At 39.1% G+C, this 18,059-nt stretch overlaps 1 protein-coding gene across 6 annotated transcripts in view; it reads right to left on the bottom strand.

Moving 5' to 3' along the window:
- MTMR1 (myotubularin related protein 1) overlaps positions 1-18,059 on the bottom strand; it is a 56,188-nt gene that overhangs the window by 18,885 nt on the left and 19,244 nt on the right. For 3 of the 6 annotated variants that reach the window (XM_023540394.2, XM_064277719.1, XM_023540392.2), the window contains 6 exons: positions 13,675-13,698; positions 7,486-7,561; positions 2,782-2,876; positions 2,302-2,409; positions 653-754; positions 277-360 (listed from right to left, as the gene is read on the bottom strand). In XM_023540394.2, the coding sequence (XP_023396162.1) occupies positions 277-360; positions 653-754; positions 2,302-2,409; positions 2,782-2,876; positions 7,486-7,531 (435 nt within the window). In that variant the 5' untranslated portion in view covers positions 7,532-7,561; positions 13,675-13,698. The remainder of the gene's footprint in view (positions 1-276; positions 361-652; positions 755-2,301; positions 2,410-2,781; positions 2,877-7,485; positions 7,562-13,674; positions 13,699-18,059) is intronic. The other 3 variants (XR_010319688.1, XM_064277717.1, XM_064277718.1) reach the window with 1 other exon arrangement.

Raw genomic sequence — 18,059 nt, 5'->3', positions numbered from 1 at the left:
ACATCTCATAAAAACCATCTGGCAGATTTGGTTTTGAAATCCCTACCCTTGTATCCCACTCACCCTCTGGAGAAAGGATGAGTAAACAGTGACATAGTCAAAGGTTTGGATAAGGAGAAGCGGGAACCCAGGAGATGAAGAACTTACAAACTAGATAAGTCAGACCCATGTTTGACTTGTTTTGAAAGGCTTCTTCGCCATTACATTCCTAGCCTTCTAGACGAGCAAAAGATTGTTCAATCTACTCTTTTCAGTTTGATAAGCATCATACTTTACCTGTCTCTTATATTCAGATACTGGATCATAAACTTTCCAGCCATTAATTGGAAATTTTTCTTTATAGCTGAATGCAAATAGCATCTGGATAAAAATAAAATCACAAAATACATGTATGTCAGTATTTCCTTTTTATATCATATACTCAATTTTAAAGCTTTTCATTCAGATATGAACTGAATGCATTAGGATTCCCTTTTCAATCTGTACATTCTGAAGTAACAATTGGCAGCTTTTCTTAGTCATTACACAGATGTGATGAATTTCAAGTGCTCTAATATTAGTTACCAACAGGGAAACAGAGAGAGACAAAGGAAGCCTTTAGGAAAAGGACTCTCATAAACCCATGCAAAACCAGTTTATTTTGGTGATTTACCTGCCCATTGGAAAGAGGAAATGCATGCTTGTTGAGATTTTCAAATATCCCCAGTTTACTCTGTTCTTCCTGTTTATAAGCAAGTCGCAAGTTCCTCATATCCTGTTAAACAATTAGCAAAGCTCATTTATTCAACATGTATTGAGTACCTAGGACAGACACCATGCCACAAATCGATACATAAATATTTTTATTTGTTTCTCATTTTATCTGTCTTGCTCCAACTAACAAAACATAATTAATAAAATACCTCCAAGATCTAAAAAAAAAGTTAAGTGAGGAAACTGGAACAAAGGGGGCGTGTGGGGGAAATCATCAGCTGAAAGGAGAAGAGGGTTAGCACCCAGAAGGTGGGCGGGCATGTCCTGTGCACTCACTTGCTAGCAGGGTGCCACAGAATTAGCTGTGAATTTTCAAGCTGCCAAAACAGTTAGTTACAGAATTCACACCATCCATAAACTAGAAACATGAGACGTTCCTACCTGGGTACCCATAGGGAGGACTCTCTCACATGGAGCTAATAGCCTCAGCAGCATCCTTACAGCAGATATGACGCTGTTCCTTACGATCACTTTCCTAAAATGCCCTCAATGTAAGTGCCTGACGAAGCTCCAAGTACCAGTCAGTGGAAACCACCCCAGCAAGGCCCACTCTGACTGTATAATTTCAAGTCAGTCAAAGTACCCCAGCAAGGCTCACAGACAGTGGAAACCACCCCAGCAAGGCCCACTCTGACGGTGTGATTTCTTCTCAGGGCAACAGTTAGAGCAGTGCTTCCCAACCTTTTGAAACCTCTGCCCTCATTAGTTAAATGCAACGGTCTCATTCTTCTTTAACATTGTATGACATTTGAAAAGACATATGACCACAAACCAATTAAAGCAATAGCAATGGGGGAATTAGAAAAGTTATTGTTGTGATTTTATTTGTAACAGTGAAAGAACGCATAAACCCTAAATGTTCATAAATAGAGGGCTGGTTAAATAAATTACAAGAACCCAAACCGGAAATTTAGAAGGGTCCCTGGCAATTCTGGAAGCAGGATCTCTTTCCTGGGCACTATATTTCGCTTGCAGCTTTAATAAACTGTACTGTATGAGGTAAAGTCACCAGGAGTAAAACATCTCTGTGAAGAGTGTTTCTTAAATGAATACTCGTTACTAAAGTCACTTCACATATTTTCTCCTTAACTCACTGGAGAAAGGGTACAAAACCAAAAATAAGCATGGCTCATGGTGAAAATTCCAACAACATAGCCAAGAAACATAACCATGTTTTGGTCACAGGATTTATGGAATACCCTTTAGAAAGGCTTTGACCAGCCACTGTTCTGAAGAGCAGTCTTAACAAACTGGAAAAAGTATTGATCTCTGCTTTCAGCTTGGTTTCCCCGAGAGCTAGCAAATAATGTTAGCACTGGGGTTATAGGTCCACGTTAATTAGAAATACTTCAGTGGAAAAGAAAAGGCTTACTTTGACAGTTCTATAATGGCTTTCATCAGTTGAGATAAGATTTGGAGGAGTCCCTGTTCTGAAAACATCTGAGTCCCTAGCAGTACAAATATCTCTTACTGTCTAAAGAAGGATGAGTCAGAAAAGGTTCGGAGCTGGTTGCTCCCTTTCAGTTTCTATTTGTGCTTGTATTATACCTTGCACACAATCTCTATACCACAAGAATTGTCTCCATGGCTCTGTGCTCCAATCTTCTCCACTCGACTGATGACTCCAAGGGGAACATCAAGGATGAAATGTGGATCCTAGGTTTAAAAATGAGGATGGGTGCCTGTCAATGTCAGTCAACAGAGTTTTCATACTGAAGTCTTCACTAGCTAAGAAAACATGTTTGTTTACTTCACATTTCCTTTGGTCCGAGCTAAGAAGCTGAAGTCTGAGTGACACCACGCTTTATGAAGTCTGTATCACGGTTACAAATAAAATTCCCCTCCCTGTTCAAGTGGTACTTTCACGGCCTTTTTTTTCAGGGTACAAAATTAGTTTGCAAATTTGCACATCTTAAAACTGACCCCTGGGTTACCTCTGGATGATGGGACTTCAGGGGCCCTTTCATTTTCTTCTTTATACTGTTCTGAAACTTTTTTTTTAAATAAACTACACCTTTAAACACTTACCCTCTCTACGTTTTTGAAGTACATTTTAAAGTCCGTCACTGTCAGGGTGCCACTCACTGCTCCCATAAATGGGCAGATGTACATGACGTCTTTAACTGAAAGAAAAAAGCCCACAGTAGCAACTCTTGCTGTAGACTTGTGCTTCAATAAATCTTAACATGAGTTTCAAAATACGTATTTATGACTCCAGCTTTCTGGGAATTTTAAGTTTTAGGGAATTATGGCAAGTATTACTTTAAAGAAAGACACAGATGAATAGTCTTTTAATAAAATTTTTAAAAAATTAAAAAAAAATTCTCATTTGCTACTTAGTAAGGTTTTAAGCGAAAGGTCTCATAATAAAATTTTGTTTTTTTTCCCCAGGTAGTTAATATTTTCCCCAGGTGATAAATGAATCATTTTAAAAAAGACATTAATTAAACTCAGAAGACCCTGGGTTACCATTTCATAAAGTACTGCTACTGAAAACTAACTGTACCGTGATGGAGCTCCAGAGGTCATTTTACAGATGACAGAAACTAGAAAAAAAAAATTTTTTTTTCTAGAGCCACATCAATAAAGTAGAAAAAGATCTTTCTATCTCAAATTCCTCACCAGCCTTCATATCAACTTTTATTGTCTTTTTGTTAATATCAATTAAGTGCTCAACATATTTGATTCCTATGAGTCTTATAAGAAGCTCATGTCTGCCACCAAGACACTACATCTTCACAGTCTTCCCTAAGAGTCATTCCCTTCTGGGAACATACACAGCTACACATGAGTCGAATGGGGCAATTAAAGGAACTAAAGCTGTCATTCAGCCAACTCTCCAAACACGCCCATTGAACCTTTCTATAACTCAGTGTGGACTGAGTGTCTTCTATTGCTAGGCCCTGGGCACAATGCAGTGAATCAGACAGTTCCTGTGCACAAGCAGCCTGTGACCTGTGCCAGACACAAAAGAGAATCACCTGTCAAATGTTATGAAAACAACATGGACACAGTGGGATGAAAGCTCAGAAAAGGATAAACTTAATTCCGCAGGGAAGCAGGGAAGAGCGGGGCAGGGTGGGGGGGGGAGGAGGAGAGGAAGGAGGGGCCGTGTCTGCGGGTCCTCAGAGGTCAGTGTGGGGGATCAAAGGCACGTGAGGAGGATGGACGGAGGCCAGAGAGGGTGTCAGGGAATGGATCAGGAAGGGTTTTTGTGGGATGCAAAGGTATTATTATCACCATTTTCTTTAAAAGAGAACTGACTGTTTAAACAAAAAAACAACAATGTAGTATGGAGTTGAGACCATATGTAAAAGTGAAATGGATGCTGAGGACTGGATAAAGCCTGGGAGGGGAGAAATGTAAGTACACTATTGTAAGGTTCTTATCCTGCACATGAAGTGGCATAATACCACTTAAAGGTAGACTGTGCTAAGTCAAAGATGTAAAGCAACCACTAAAATAACAAAACAAAGAGTTATAGCTAATACGCAAACATAGGAAATGAAATGGAATCTTAAAAAATATTAAACCAAAAGAAGGCCAAAAAAAAGAAAAAACAAACAAAGAACAGATGGGAAAAAGAGAAAACAAATATTGAAACGGAGGATTTCAATCTAATCATATCATTAATGTAAATAATCTAGACACTCTAAATAAGGCAAAGATTGTCAGCTTGGACACAAAAGCAAGACCCAGCTACATGTGGCCTACAAGAAACCCACTTTAAATACAAAGAAACAAATAGTTTGAAAGTCAGAGGAGGGAAATACGCATACCATGCTAACACTAGGTGAAGCTGGAATAGCTATATTAATATCAGACAAGTAAATTTCAGAGCAAAGAACATTACCAGGGATAAAGAAGGTCATGTCACAGTAATAAAGGAGTCAATTTATCAGAAGGACATAATAATCCTAAACTTTTATGTACCCAATGACAGAGCTTCAAAATAAAAGAAGCAAAAACTGATAAAACTGCAAGGAGATACAGACACATCTACAATTACAGCTGGAGATTTCAAAATCCCTCTCTCAATACCTGATACAACGAGTACACAGAAAATTATGAAGGATATGTAAGACTTGAACAATACTATCAACCAGCTTGACCTAACTGACATTTATAGAACGTTCCACACAACGACAGCAGAACACACAGTCTTTTCAAGTACACATGGAATATTTACCAAGATAGACAATATTGTGACTCAACAAGTCTAAATAAATTTAAAAGGATTCATGTCATAACAGAAGGAAATTAGGGGAATTTGCAAATATGCGGAAATTAAACAACATACTCCAAAATAACCCAAGGGTCAAAGAAGAAATCAAAAGGGGAATTCGAAAGCATTTTGAACTGAATGAAAATGAGAACAGAACATGTCATACATAATTTGTGGGATGCTGCTGAAACAGCACTTGAGAGAGAATCTAAATGCCTATATAGTAGAAAAGAACAAAGGTAACAAATCAATGACCACCACTTCTACCTTAACAAACTACAAAAACAAAAGCAGAAGAAAGGAAATAATAATGATCAGAATGGGAAATCAATGAAAGAGAAAACAGAAAATAGAGAAAACAATGATACCAAAAACTGGTTCTTTGAGACTATGAATAAAACTGACAAACTTTTACACAGATTGATTAGGAAAAAGAGAGAAGACACACATTACCAATACCAGAAATGAGAAACGTGATTTATCACTGTAAATTCTACAGATATTGAAAGGATAATAAGGAAGCATTATAAATAACTTTATGCCAATAAATTTAACAACTTAGATTAAACAGATAAATTTCTAGAAAGACACAACTACCAAAGCTCACTCAAGAAGAAAAAGATGACTTGGATAGTCCTACAGCTATTAAAGAAATTAAATTTATAGTTAAAATCTTCTCACAAAGAAAACTCCAGGTCTAGATGGTGTCACTGGTGAATTTCAACAAATATTTAAGGAAGAAATAAACTCTCCTCAAAAACCGAGGAGGAGAGAACAATTCTCAACTCATTCCACGAAGCCAGCATTACTCTGATACCAAAACCTGACAAAGACAACAAAACTACAAACCAATACCCCTCATAAATATTTGTGCAAAATTCCTTAAAAATTTTGGAAATCAAAGTCAACAAAATATAAAAAAGATAATACATCATGGCCAAGTGGAATTTATCCAGGGAAAACAAGGTTGAGTTAGCATTCACAAATTAATCAATCACAACATTAATAGGCTAAAGAAGAAAAACCACGATTTTATCAATTGATGCAGAAAAAGTATTTTGACAAAATCTAACATCCGAAGAGTAAAGAACTGACACCTTTGAACTGTGGTGTCAGCGAAGAACATTGAATATGCCATGGACTGTCAAAAGAATAAAAAAATCTGTCTTGGAAGAAGTACAACCAGAATGCTCCTTAGAAGCAAGGACGGTGAGACTTTGTCTTACATACTTTGGACACGTTATCAAGAGGGACTAGTCACTCCTGATAACATCAAGGTTATCATGGTCGAGAAGGACATCATGCTTCTAAAGTGGAGGGTCAGCAAAGAAGAGGAAGACCCTGAACGAAATGGATTGACACAGTGGATGCAACAACGAGCTCAAGCATAACTACAATTGCGAGTATGGTGCAGGACTGGGCGGTGTTCCATCATGTGGCACACAGGGTAGCTATGAGTCAGAATCGACTTGAACGTCACCTAACAACAACATCCATTCCTGATAAAAACTCAGCAAAGCAAGAGTAGAAGAGAACTTCCTTAACTTGACAAAGGGTAGCTATGCAAAGCCTACAGCTAACATTATTCTTAATGGTGAAAAACTGAAAGTTTTCCCAAGATCAGGAACAAGACAAGAATGTCCGCTCTCACCCCTTTTATTCAACATTGTATGGAAGGTTCTAGCAACAGCAATAAAGCAAGAAAAGGAAATTAAAGGCATCCAGATTGGAAAGGAAGAACTGGAACACTCGTACACTGTTGGTGGGTATGTATACCAGTGCAATTACTTTGTAGAAAACCCTGGCAGTTCTCTAAAAAATTAAATGTACACCTACCATATGATCCATCCAATCTGCTCTTAGGTATTTACCCAAGAGAAAAATAAATACATGCCCATACAAAATCCTGTGCATGAAAGTTCGTAGCAGCTTTGTTCGTAATAGCCAAAAGTAGAAACCACCCAAATGTCCATCAACAGATAAATGGATAAGCAAACTGTAATATATCCATATAATGGAATACTATACAGCAATAAAAAGGAATGAACTACTGACCCACGTCACAATACAGATGAATGTCAAAATAATCATGCTGAGTGGAAGAGGCTAGACAAAGAAAGAGCACGTACCCTATGATAACATTTCTGTAAGACTCTAGAAAATATATAGTGACAGAAAGCAGATCAGTGATTATTTGGGGATGGGGGTGGGGAGGGGCAGGGTTCCAACAAATGAGTGAATTGACATTACAGTGAGTGTCTCATCAGGAGAGGGCAGGCGCCCCTTCTATAAGTAATGCTACCTAATGAAGTTGGAGCATAAGATGATCCCAGACGGTCTTCTAGCTCTTAGGGTCATGCTGACGCTGATAAGAATCAACGGGCCCAGTCCATTTTCCCCCTAATTAAATTGGCCTGGCTGATCTCCAACACGGCATCACCTGTGCTCGCCCGTAAACTGCCATTTCATTTTGTGGACCTCCATAACCAAAGTGCATTCAAACTTACCAATGGCCTTGATTGATTCTCCTGGAAAAAGTGGAGCTTCTTCCATCTGTGCCAGCTTATTCCCATCCCTTAGAGCCTGGCAAAAGCAAAAACAAAAACAAAACAAAACAAAACAAAACAGGAGGAAATCTCACTTTCCATTTGTATTCCTGGGCTGAATTCTGGTGTGCTGTGCTTTGCTATGAGGCTACAGAAGCGAGCAATATGTATGCCCCCTTCCCCTCCCCGCTTTAAAGACAACTTCAAAGCTCAGCATCACAGGACACCATGCTGCATATTCTAGCAAATTGTTACAACATATTTAAGTCTCAGAGTTAGAAAGCATTAATACAGAAATGGCTTGACATGACAGATACAGGAATCACTACACAGACAGCTAGAAGGTCCCTCCAGAAATTGGAAAAAAGGTCAGAAAAAAGTTACCTTTTGAGCGTGAAACCAATACAAATCAAATCAACATCAGATGCAGGTACTGAGCTAGCTTGAGCAATGACCCAGCCTAAGAGATGATTTGGGAAATATCCAAGTCTAATTAAAATAACCAGAGAATGGTCTCAGGCCACTAACTAAGGAAAGCTGTAGAGTTGCATTGCAGCCCAGCTGTGTGCATGCGTGTGCGCGTGTGTACAAAGTGCACCACAAGAGGGCGCGGAGAGTGGGATTGGTCGTGTTCTCCCAGCCAGGTCATGAGCGCATGCGCGCTCATCGGGCAGACAGGAGTCTTTCAATCAGCACCTCGGGGCGGGGCTTGTTCATCAGGCATTTCAAGCCAACTCACTCGGTGCTGATTCTGCGCTCACTCAGCACATTGATTATGGCTTAGTTTAGACTTCCTGATTACAGTGATAAAGGATGCCTGGGATGGCGGGAGAGCTACATGTCCGCATTTCTAATGACCAGGTAGGCACTGTGGTCCAGTAGCCAGTCTCTTGTGAGCTAGGTTGGGTGCTCGTGCTCATTGCCGTCAAGTCGATTCGGATTCATAGCGACCCTGTAGGACAGAGAACTGCCCCATAGGGTTTCCAAGGAGGGGCTGTTAGCAGCCAAGCTCTTAACCAGTACGCCACCAGGGCTCCGAGCTAATCTTTTAGTCACGGATAACTCAGGGAGCTGAGAAAAATCGTGTTCTCGAACTACAAAGCTAGGGGCCAGAGCCTGAACTCAGGGGCCCACGCCCATTCCAAGGTGCTGCCACACCCTGAGATCTACCAAATAAACCAGTCACCTTCTTCTTGACATCTCTGACAGCACGTGTCATGAATAAAAATAAGGTGATCAAAAACCACAGCAATTCCCAAGCTGTTTTCACAGAGCATTATTTTCCCCCAAGAGATGTGAACAGTGCTTCTTTAAAAAAAAAAAAAAAAAAAAAAAGTTTGGGAAATGCTGGGTTAAAGGAAACAAGTGAGACTGGTGTCTGTAGTGCGGTAATGCACACAAAATCCGCAAGAGCGCGCTAGAGGATGTGCATTCCTCACACCGACTTGATCAGGAACTGCTTTTTCCAAGGAGCATCTGCTAACCTCGGAAGGACACTAGTGTGCTGGGGCCACAGGTCGGCCAGTATTACGTGTTCAGCATAATTTTGGGAATCGATGAAAATATTTACAATCGATGTCTTTTATAATCCTAACGTTAATGACTGAAAATTCAAAATGACGATTATATTTCAGTTTTAAGAGTATTCAGTATATTTTCATAAAGGGACTTAGAGGTCAATTTAAAAACACTATACATAGTAGTTTCATCGAAGTTATATAAAAGAAAGAAGTAAATATATAAATAGCAAATGACGTGCTAAATGCTGTATCAGGGATATATGTCTGTTCTACGGGGAGGGCCCATCTGCGTCCTCCTGGAAATACGCACATTTAAAAGACCACAGATTAGACTTCTTTACCTCCAAACAGTTTGTTCACCCTGTATTTTTATTCTAGGTTGGCTTTTAAGAGACTTTTCAGCCAAAATATTTAGAAAGCTAACACATTAAAGGGGATGTGGAGAACTGTTTTTATGGGTTCATTTTCATACTCACACCTGATAATAAAGCATAAAACAATAGTTAAGGCTTTTAAATTTCCAGTGTTAGAAACACTAAAAGATCACTAATCTTAATAAAAGCCTTAATTTGAAAGTCTGCTTCCCTTAATTTATTGCCTGAACTAGTGCTTAATTTTCTAGCATAGTTATAAAGTGAGAGGGCTATTTTAATCAATATCAGAGCTTGAAATTACTTCAAAGGTCACACTGTTAAAGCCTATTTTAGTGGCTAAATATTATCATCTATTATATGGACTTAAATCCATTAACACTAATGTAACTTGCATTTAAAAATAAATGGGGATAGACTATTTTGAAATGTATTTACTAAAGCTGTTTTAATCAACTGAGCATGGCTGGAGGAAATGACTCACTTTAAGCTTTATAGCAAATATTTTAAAGTCCTCAACCCAGGACTTGCTAATAAAATGTTGCATATGGGAGACAGCAGTGATTGGGGCCATTTTGAGAATTCACAAGGCTATCAAGACAAAGGCTGAAGAGCAAACGTTTCTCTTCCAATGGTCATGTCATGCTCGGCTTGAAAAACCTGTAGAATTCTATGAGCATGGATGTGTTGGTGACACAAAAATGGTGAGACAAACCTCTCACTCATAATAACTGAGTCTAACATATGCTCCTTAGATGATGAAAAACTATCAGAATAAAACAAACTAAGAAAAAAAAAGATAGTACTGGTTCAGATTTCCTCACAAGAGGTTCATTTTGTCAAGGAAATACTTTTAGCTTTAGTATATGAACTCAAGAGAAGAGTTTTTAAAGGCTCGTTTTTAGTGAGTACAGGAGATGCCCTTTGTAAAGCTGTGTTAGGAGATGGGACTCACGCTTGTGCTACATTAAGCATTTATTGCAACAACTATGTTGCACAGGACATGATTTGACCCTTGATTTATCCAACCCATGTACAGCATGATCAGAGAATGGGATCTTCTTATGAGTTAAATTTGATGTCAAGAACATACCCATTCCTCTTGCTGCCTTTGTTCAGAGTATCATCAATTGGTTCCCTTTTAGAATCTCATCCGAATCCTGTTCCAATAACCCTCAAGGTCCAGCTGAAGGTCCGTCTGCTCCCTCAATGTGTCCCACTGCTCCAGCCCACCAGAGTCCCCAGGTCTCTCCACGTCACTAGTGCTAATACCTGAACAACATTTTTCTCCTCATCCTGAATCTAAGCTGCCAGGTGGATAATTTGTGTAATGGCTGCATGCCAAGCAGTGGGCTTCAGAAGAGGCTCAAGGTGCTTCAGGGTCACCAAAGGACAGTGGGGCTGCGTGGTGTTGGATAAAGACAGCCCTGAGCACCTGTGGCCCCCCATGTTTCCCTGGAGCTAGTCTTTGATCAGCGTCACATATTGAGTTTCTGCATAAGCTTCAGGAAAAGGTCTGCTGCTTTAAGACTCTAGATGGTCTACAGCAGTACTGAGCAAAGAGTAGGCACTCAAGAATATTGGATGAATGCTTATTATTCCAACAGGGAAATATAAAACATATGGACTTATTTCACAAATACCTACTAGGTGCCAGGTACTGAGCTGGGCATGGACATGAAAATTTGAATAAAGCAAAGTCCACACCCTCAAGGAGTGAGCGCCCTTAGCAGATACACTGGTCCGCTCTAAGTCTTCGTGAAGCACTTCGGCATCTAGCGGTGACTGAGGGTCATTTGTCTTAACATCAAGAACCTTATCTGGGGAAACCAAGAAGCACAGATGAACAAGTTTCTGGTTGACAAAGTGTTGGATAAACCAATTTTTGCAAATAATGTCATCATGAATCTACTAAACTTGGACATGAAGACACTACTGCAGTACTAAAAGCATTTGGAAAGCATCGCTTATTGTCTAGAACTCTAGTATGAAATGGATTCTAAATACACGGTCTGTAGCTACAAAGAGATGAACACGTAGAACTTGCCACCTGATCAGCTTCAGCTTCAGAAGGGTAGCCATTGTGTTCTTCCTGAATCTCCTGCACAGCACCAGGTGCACGGACAAGAAGAGGCAAAGAGGAGAAAGAGAAACATGCGCAAACAGACAGGTGAAAGGACAGAATTTCTTTTGTAAGGAGACAGTAAGCATGTAAAAGTCGACACACCTTTCACGGCTTTGCAACTCACAACATTTTCCCCCTTCGAGTTAAGGAAATAATGTGTAGGCCATCTATAGCACCCTCTGCCTAAAATGGAGTATCTATTCTGTGTTTGTGTTAGGGTAGAGGAATGAAAAGCAAACCAATATCATGGATTTTAAAGAAGGTACCAACTTCTTAAAATCGAGAAATATTCTAGCATATAGCAAAGAAACAAAATAACTGACACATAATATGTTTATAGAAACTAAAGCATACCACAGAAACCACCAAGGGCAAAGTCAAGCCAAAATACAAAGCAAGTTCATAAGCATGTACTTCAAACACAGTGTTTACATTATCTAAGGAGCTCTTATATTGCCCAGGGGTCAATTACACTGGTAATAAGAAAATTCCAGATTATATATGTGTGTGTAACACACAAACATCCACACATGCGTACATGCATGCACATATCACAGGCTGGCCATACGTATATATGTATGTTATAGGCGTGTATTATACAGACATATCTGTTACCTCACTATTTATTAGACATTGTGATTAATGAAGAAATATCACTGAATATTTCTCATTAGCATACAAACATGATTCAAAGTAATGCTAAAAGGGCAAATTTGCTTATTTAAATTTTTAAAACTTTGTTGCAATCCCTTTGAAAGCATACGGTTCTTAATTTCTTCATAAAATCAACTATGTTTTGAAACTTTAAAATTGGACTTTGAGTTTAATAGGTGGTATAAAGAATATGAATACTGAGGATGACAAGATTATAATTCCTTTGTAAAGGTATATAAGTCTCTGAGGTCGAAAATATCAAAATTTTGCATAAATGTATTTTTATTTCATGAAACTTTGGTCCCAGTGACTGTATTTCTTAAAAGCAACCAGTGAAGAAGTAGCAAAGCTCTAAAAGTAAAGAATAGCAACTTAACCCACTTTTATGTTTCACCATCAGATTGCATTTGGTACAGCTGGTACTGCCATCCCTCAAAGCGGTGTAATTTTAAAAATGCAGCCAATGCCTTGAGATTTCCATTTTTAAAATATAATGAAAAATGGAATCATTCTTTGATAAAAAATTTTTAAACAGAAAAAGGGATGAGCAAACAAACAAAAAACCCCATCATTTCAAAGTCCATGCAAGTATAAAGCTAAACACTAATATTTAACAATGTGAATCAAAGAAAATAATTCCCATAAGCAAAAGGAAACACTGCAAAAACAAGATGAAAAAAAGATAAACCAACTCAAATAATGAGTTTGACTTAACCTGGTTACTTTTATACTACTCCATTGCCTTCAATAAGATTAAAAATTTTAAACTTGAAGTCACTGAATTCTACTTTCCAAAATCCACATAGTTTTCATTTAATGGGAAATAGGTTAGTTTTTCAACTTCTGTTACTAAGGTTTAAATGCATGCAAATTACCAATCTTTGTCTTGCTTTATGAATGTTCTGAAATAAAGGGAGGAAAAATATAAGTTCTAACCCACTAGTTGTAACAGTTACATCTGTATTTTAAGAAATACTAGACGGGACTGATTTTGCTAAATTTATCTTCAAGACTAGCATTTCTGCTTTTTGGGTCCAACATGCAAACACAAGCATGAGCTGAAATCTTAGGTTGGCAGGATGGAGAACAGTTGACTACTTTTGGGGAGCACCTAATTCTTCAGCATGACTTACACGATGAACAAAGTTAAAACAGGACTCTGCAGGCCTAGCCTTATAAGTCCAGCTAAGAATATCCATTTGGGCAGAATTCCTGTAATACCAGGGAAGTCAGTCTTGTACTCTGGTAACAATTTTTATGTCCTGCCCTCACACACGCTGGCTTTTAATGCACATAAAAACACCGTAACAAATAAAGCATTTCTAGTGAACACTTAAAGCTACGACAGGCCAAGCAAATTGATCAGAGGGACTCATACAAACCAGTGAGAGGGTAAAGAACACTAAGTGGACTCAGTGTTCACTAAAGCGCAGAGACACACAAGGAAGAGGCCCCTCTGCCAAAAGCCAAACATCCTTACCCTTATATCAGGCCTCCTGAACACCTGTTAGTTAAAACACAGAACATCAGCCTCGTGGACACGTCACTATTGATCTGTGAAAGATGCCAGTAAGTTGAACAGCCCATTCCCTAAGAAACGTCATACCCCTCTAAATAAAACCAACCAGATCAATGCTAACACATTTGCCCTCTAACTTTCATTCGATATCAAATCAATCCTAACACATTTGCCCTATCATTTTCAGGCAAGTCTATGATTTGGAGAAGCGGATTGCCCACAGGCCGAGACAAACCACATTATTTTAAACACTAACTCCTTCTGCCAAGTACTATGATAAGCTATCGTGAACAGGCTGTGTTTGAGAAGTTCGTTTGTACCTCTGTTTAGAATACTGAATGCATTCTTCCCCATAGAGGTGATGGTATCAAAAGGTGGTCATGCTCCCAAAGTAGGCAAAACAAAACAAAAAAACACAGAACCCTAAGCTATAGCATTAATGGTATCATAAAACCTAGTTAAGCACAAATCTTAACCTGGCTTCTATTGAAACTATATTTCCATTTCCCATTTGGGACTACAGAATCCCATCTTTGGGTTGTGCCACCCCATCTGCATGGGGAAGGGGGAGGGAGCTGCTGGCAGGAAGGGGAAGCTGGCTGCCCCGGAGGGGCAGGGGCCCAGGCCACTGTCCCATGTGAGGGGAAGCTAGGCTGTTAAATCAGGGCACTGATTTCAGCAGCATTATTCCTGGGCCCCTAGCCTGTGAATCCTAACTGAACATGCAGCACATGGAGGCAGAAAACCCACAGAACAGGACGTAACTTTTGCAAAGTGAATAGTGCTACAAGTCTGGGGAAGACTTTAATTATCTCAGTTCCCCACCCCAAAGCCTAAAATTCCATAATCTGACCACTGTATGCTCTATGAGAAACAGACTTAAAAAAAAAAAAAACAAAACAGAGGTTCTTAATAGCTTTATAGACTTTACTCGGAATGGATGAGATCACATGAATTTGAAGACAGAGACTCCAAAAATCACCATTGTATCATCATTATAAAATATCATTTGAAATTAAAAAATGTATTCTGAATTAAGCGATAGGGTCACTATGAGTCGGAATTGACTCAAAGGCAGTGGGTTTGGGGTTTTTTTGTTGTTGTTACAGCTCAAAGAGAATCAAAGCCCATATGTTCCTAAACATAGACTATTTAGACTAAGAAACTTAAACCTGGGAGGTTTTTTTTTGGGGGGGGGGAGCTAGTGGTGGGGTGATGGATATGCTTATTAATTGTGGTAATGGTTTCACCAGCGTGCAAATATGTCAAAACTTGTCAAACTGAACCATTTAAATATGTGCAGTTTATTGTCTATCAATTACGCCTTAAAAAGCTAATAAAAAACAATGACATAACACTACACACCTATTGTTATTAGGTGTCACCGAGTTGATTCCGACTCATAGCAACCCTAGAGGACAGGGTAGAACTGCCTCATAGGGTTTATAAGGGGCAGCTGGTGGATTTGAACTGCCGACCTTTGGGTTAGCAGCTGAGTTCTTAACCACTGCACCACCAGGGCTCCTACACACCTATTACAGTGGTTAAAACCAACCAACGAATGAGGCCACCAAATGCTGGTGACGATGTGGAGCGATATGCGCTCTCAGTCATTGACACTGGGGTGCAAAATGGTACAGCTGCTTTGGAAGTCAGTTTGGCAGTTTCTTAAAAAGCTAAACATAGTCTGAACATAGGATCCAGCAATTTCTCTTCGAGGTATCTGTCCAAATGAGTTGAAAACTTACATCTACACAAAACCTACACGTGAATGTTTACAGCAGCTTTATTCATAATTTCTAAAGCTGGAAGCAACCAAGATGTCCTTCGATAGGTGAATGGATAAATAACTGCGGGACATTCATAAAACAGGATGTTATTCGGCAATAAAAATAAGTGAGCTATATCAAGCCCCAAAAAGACGTGGAAGAAACTTAAATGCATGCTGCTAAGTGAAAGAAGCCAGTTTGGAAAGGTTACATATTTTATGATTCCAACTATAGGACATTCTGGAAAAGGCAAAACTATACTGGTGGTAAACACATCAGTGGCTGTCAGGAATGCCAGGGGGGAGGGATGAATAGGTGGAGTTTTTAGGGCATTTTTAGGGCAGTGATACTGTAATGGTTGGACACATGACTTCATGCGTTTATCAAAACCCAGAGGATGTACAACACAAAGAATGAACCCGCATGTAAACTATGGACTCCAGTTAATAATAATGTATCAATACTGGTTCATCAATTATAAGAAGCATGCCACAGGAATGCAAGACATAAATAACAGGAGAAACTGTAAGGGGTATATAGGAACTCTCTGTATATCTGCTCAATTTTCCGTACCTAAAACTGCTCTACAAAATAGTCTATTAATTAAAAAAATAATGAAGTAATGCATGCCTATATGGCCATAAAAAAACACCCAAAGTGGAGCAGGAGAGAAAGTCTCCCTGCCTCTCCCTCCCAGAGCCTCACTTCCCAGTGACAGCCACTTTTAACAAGAGCTTTTTGAATCTTCTGAGCATTGCCTCCATAACTGTAAATATGGTTACGCTTCTATTTCTTGATTTGTCAACTTTAAACAGTTATCTCTTGACCTCCTATTTCATAAGATGAGAAAATAAACTTCCTCAAACTATACCCTCCTTCCTAATCTCTGCTGATTGAACTTCTAATTTTTAACTCTGTTGTTATTTGCCTTCAACAGCATCATCATCATAAAAAATACTCATGAAAGGATTTTTTGGTAAATGCCTACCTCTCTTCTCTCTCACACACACACACACACACACACACACACTATGCCTGGTACTTTTTTCCTCCCTATTCCCCCCTCACCCCATCCCCTAGTAACCACTGATCTTCTTTTATCTAGATGGATTGACCTGTTATAGATATTTCATATAAATGGGATCATACAATATTTGTCCTTTTGTGTCTGGCTTCTTTTGCTTAGCATGTTCTCAAGGTTCATCCATGTTGTAGCATGTATCAGGACTTCATTTCTCTTTATGGATGAATAATACTCCTTTTTTTTAGTATGTACAGGCAGGCAGTCCCTGGGTTACGAACATCTGACTTATGCACAACCCGTAGTTACAAACCTGCCCCTATAAAATAAAAATTTGAGGTACACACAATGGTTCACAATAACAAATGGGACCTACTTTGTGATGCACATCAAAACATTATTACTGTATTATTATGTTAAAGATGTGTTACTGTATCTGGAAGTATTTCCTTAATGTTTTTTTATGCATAGAAAGGTACACTATATACTGAGACAAACATTTGACTGACATTAGATATGAACCATACCTAACTGTTCTGACTTATGCACAAATTTGACTTAAAGACAGACTTAGGAATGGAACTCATTCGTAAGCCTGGGACCGCCTACACCATGTTTCGCTTATCTGCTGATGGGTGCTTGGGGTGGTTCCACATTTTGGCTACTGTGAATAATGCTGCAATGAACACTGGTGCATGTGTGTCTGTTTAAGTCATTGCTTTCAATTTTGGGGGGTATATACAAAAAAACATTTTTTTTTCTTTTTATACCTAGGGGTGAATTGCTGGGTCATATGGTAACGTTATGCTTGCCATTTTAAGGAACTGCCAAACTGTTTTCTACAGTGGCCAGCAGCATTTTACATTTCCACTAGCAATGAATGAGGGTTCCAATTTCTCCACATCCTCATTGCAATAACATTTTTATGGAAATATCACCTACTGCAGAATCAAATAGCGCAACTGGACATTATATAGAGGAGCTACAACTCTTTGTCAACAAACCACTGCCATTGGAAATAGAAGATAACTAAAGTTCGGATAGGGGTAGGATGACAATCTGCTTTTAAACTCATATAATTCTTTAACAATTGTAATGAAATCCTCCATATTTGTGGTATAAAAAGGGGAAGGTCAACAGAGGCTTACCCAAAGGTCTCTATGTTGCTACCCATGTGTTTCTCTCTGGTTCAGCTTATACCTTTCCTGAAATAAGACAGTTCAGGCATGCACAGAGGATCATTTTGTTCTTGAATCTGATTCTAATTGAAGCTAGAGGAGGGAACAAAGGTTTTAAGTCAAGAGACATGCAGGTCAGCTCTCAACAGCCTTTTGTGGTGCTTGGAGTTGGATTACCTAAACCTCATTAGAAGACTTCAGATGCATCTCCCTAACCAGGGATTAGGAAGCAAATCGGCACAGTGGTTAAAAGAATGAGCCAGAATCAAATCCTGACTCCTCCACTCCCTGGCTGCAAGACCTCAGACAAGCCACGCAGTCTTGAGGAGTTTTGATCTCCTTGTCTCTAAATTGCCTCCCTTGCAATTGTTGGGAGGG

This window comes from Loxodonta africana, chromosome X (assembly GCF_030014295.1).
Source record: "Loxodonta africana isolate mLoxAfr1 chromosome X, mLoxAfr1.hap2, whole genome shotgun sequence".
Lineage (NCBI taxonomy): Eukaryota > Metazoa > Chordata > Mammalia > Proboscidea > Elephantidae > Loxodonta > Loxodonta africana.
Note: the sequence above shows the minus strand (reverse complement) of the source record. Positions and strands in the feature narration are given on the sequence as shown.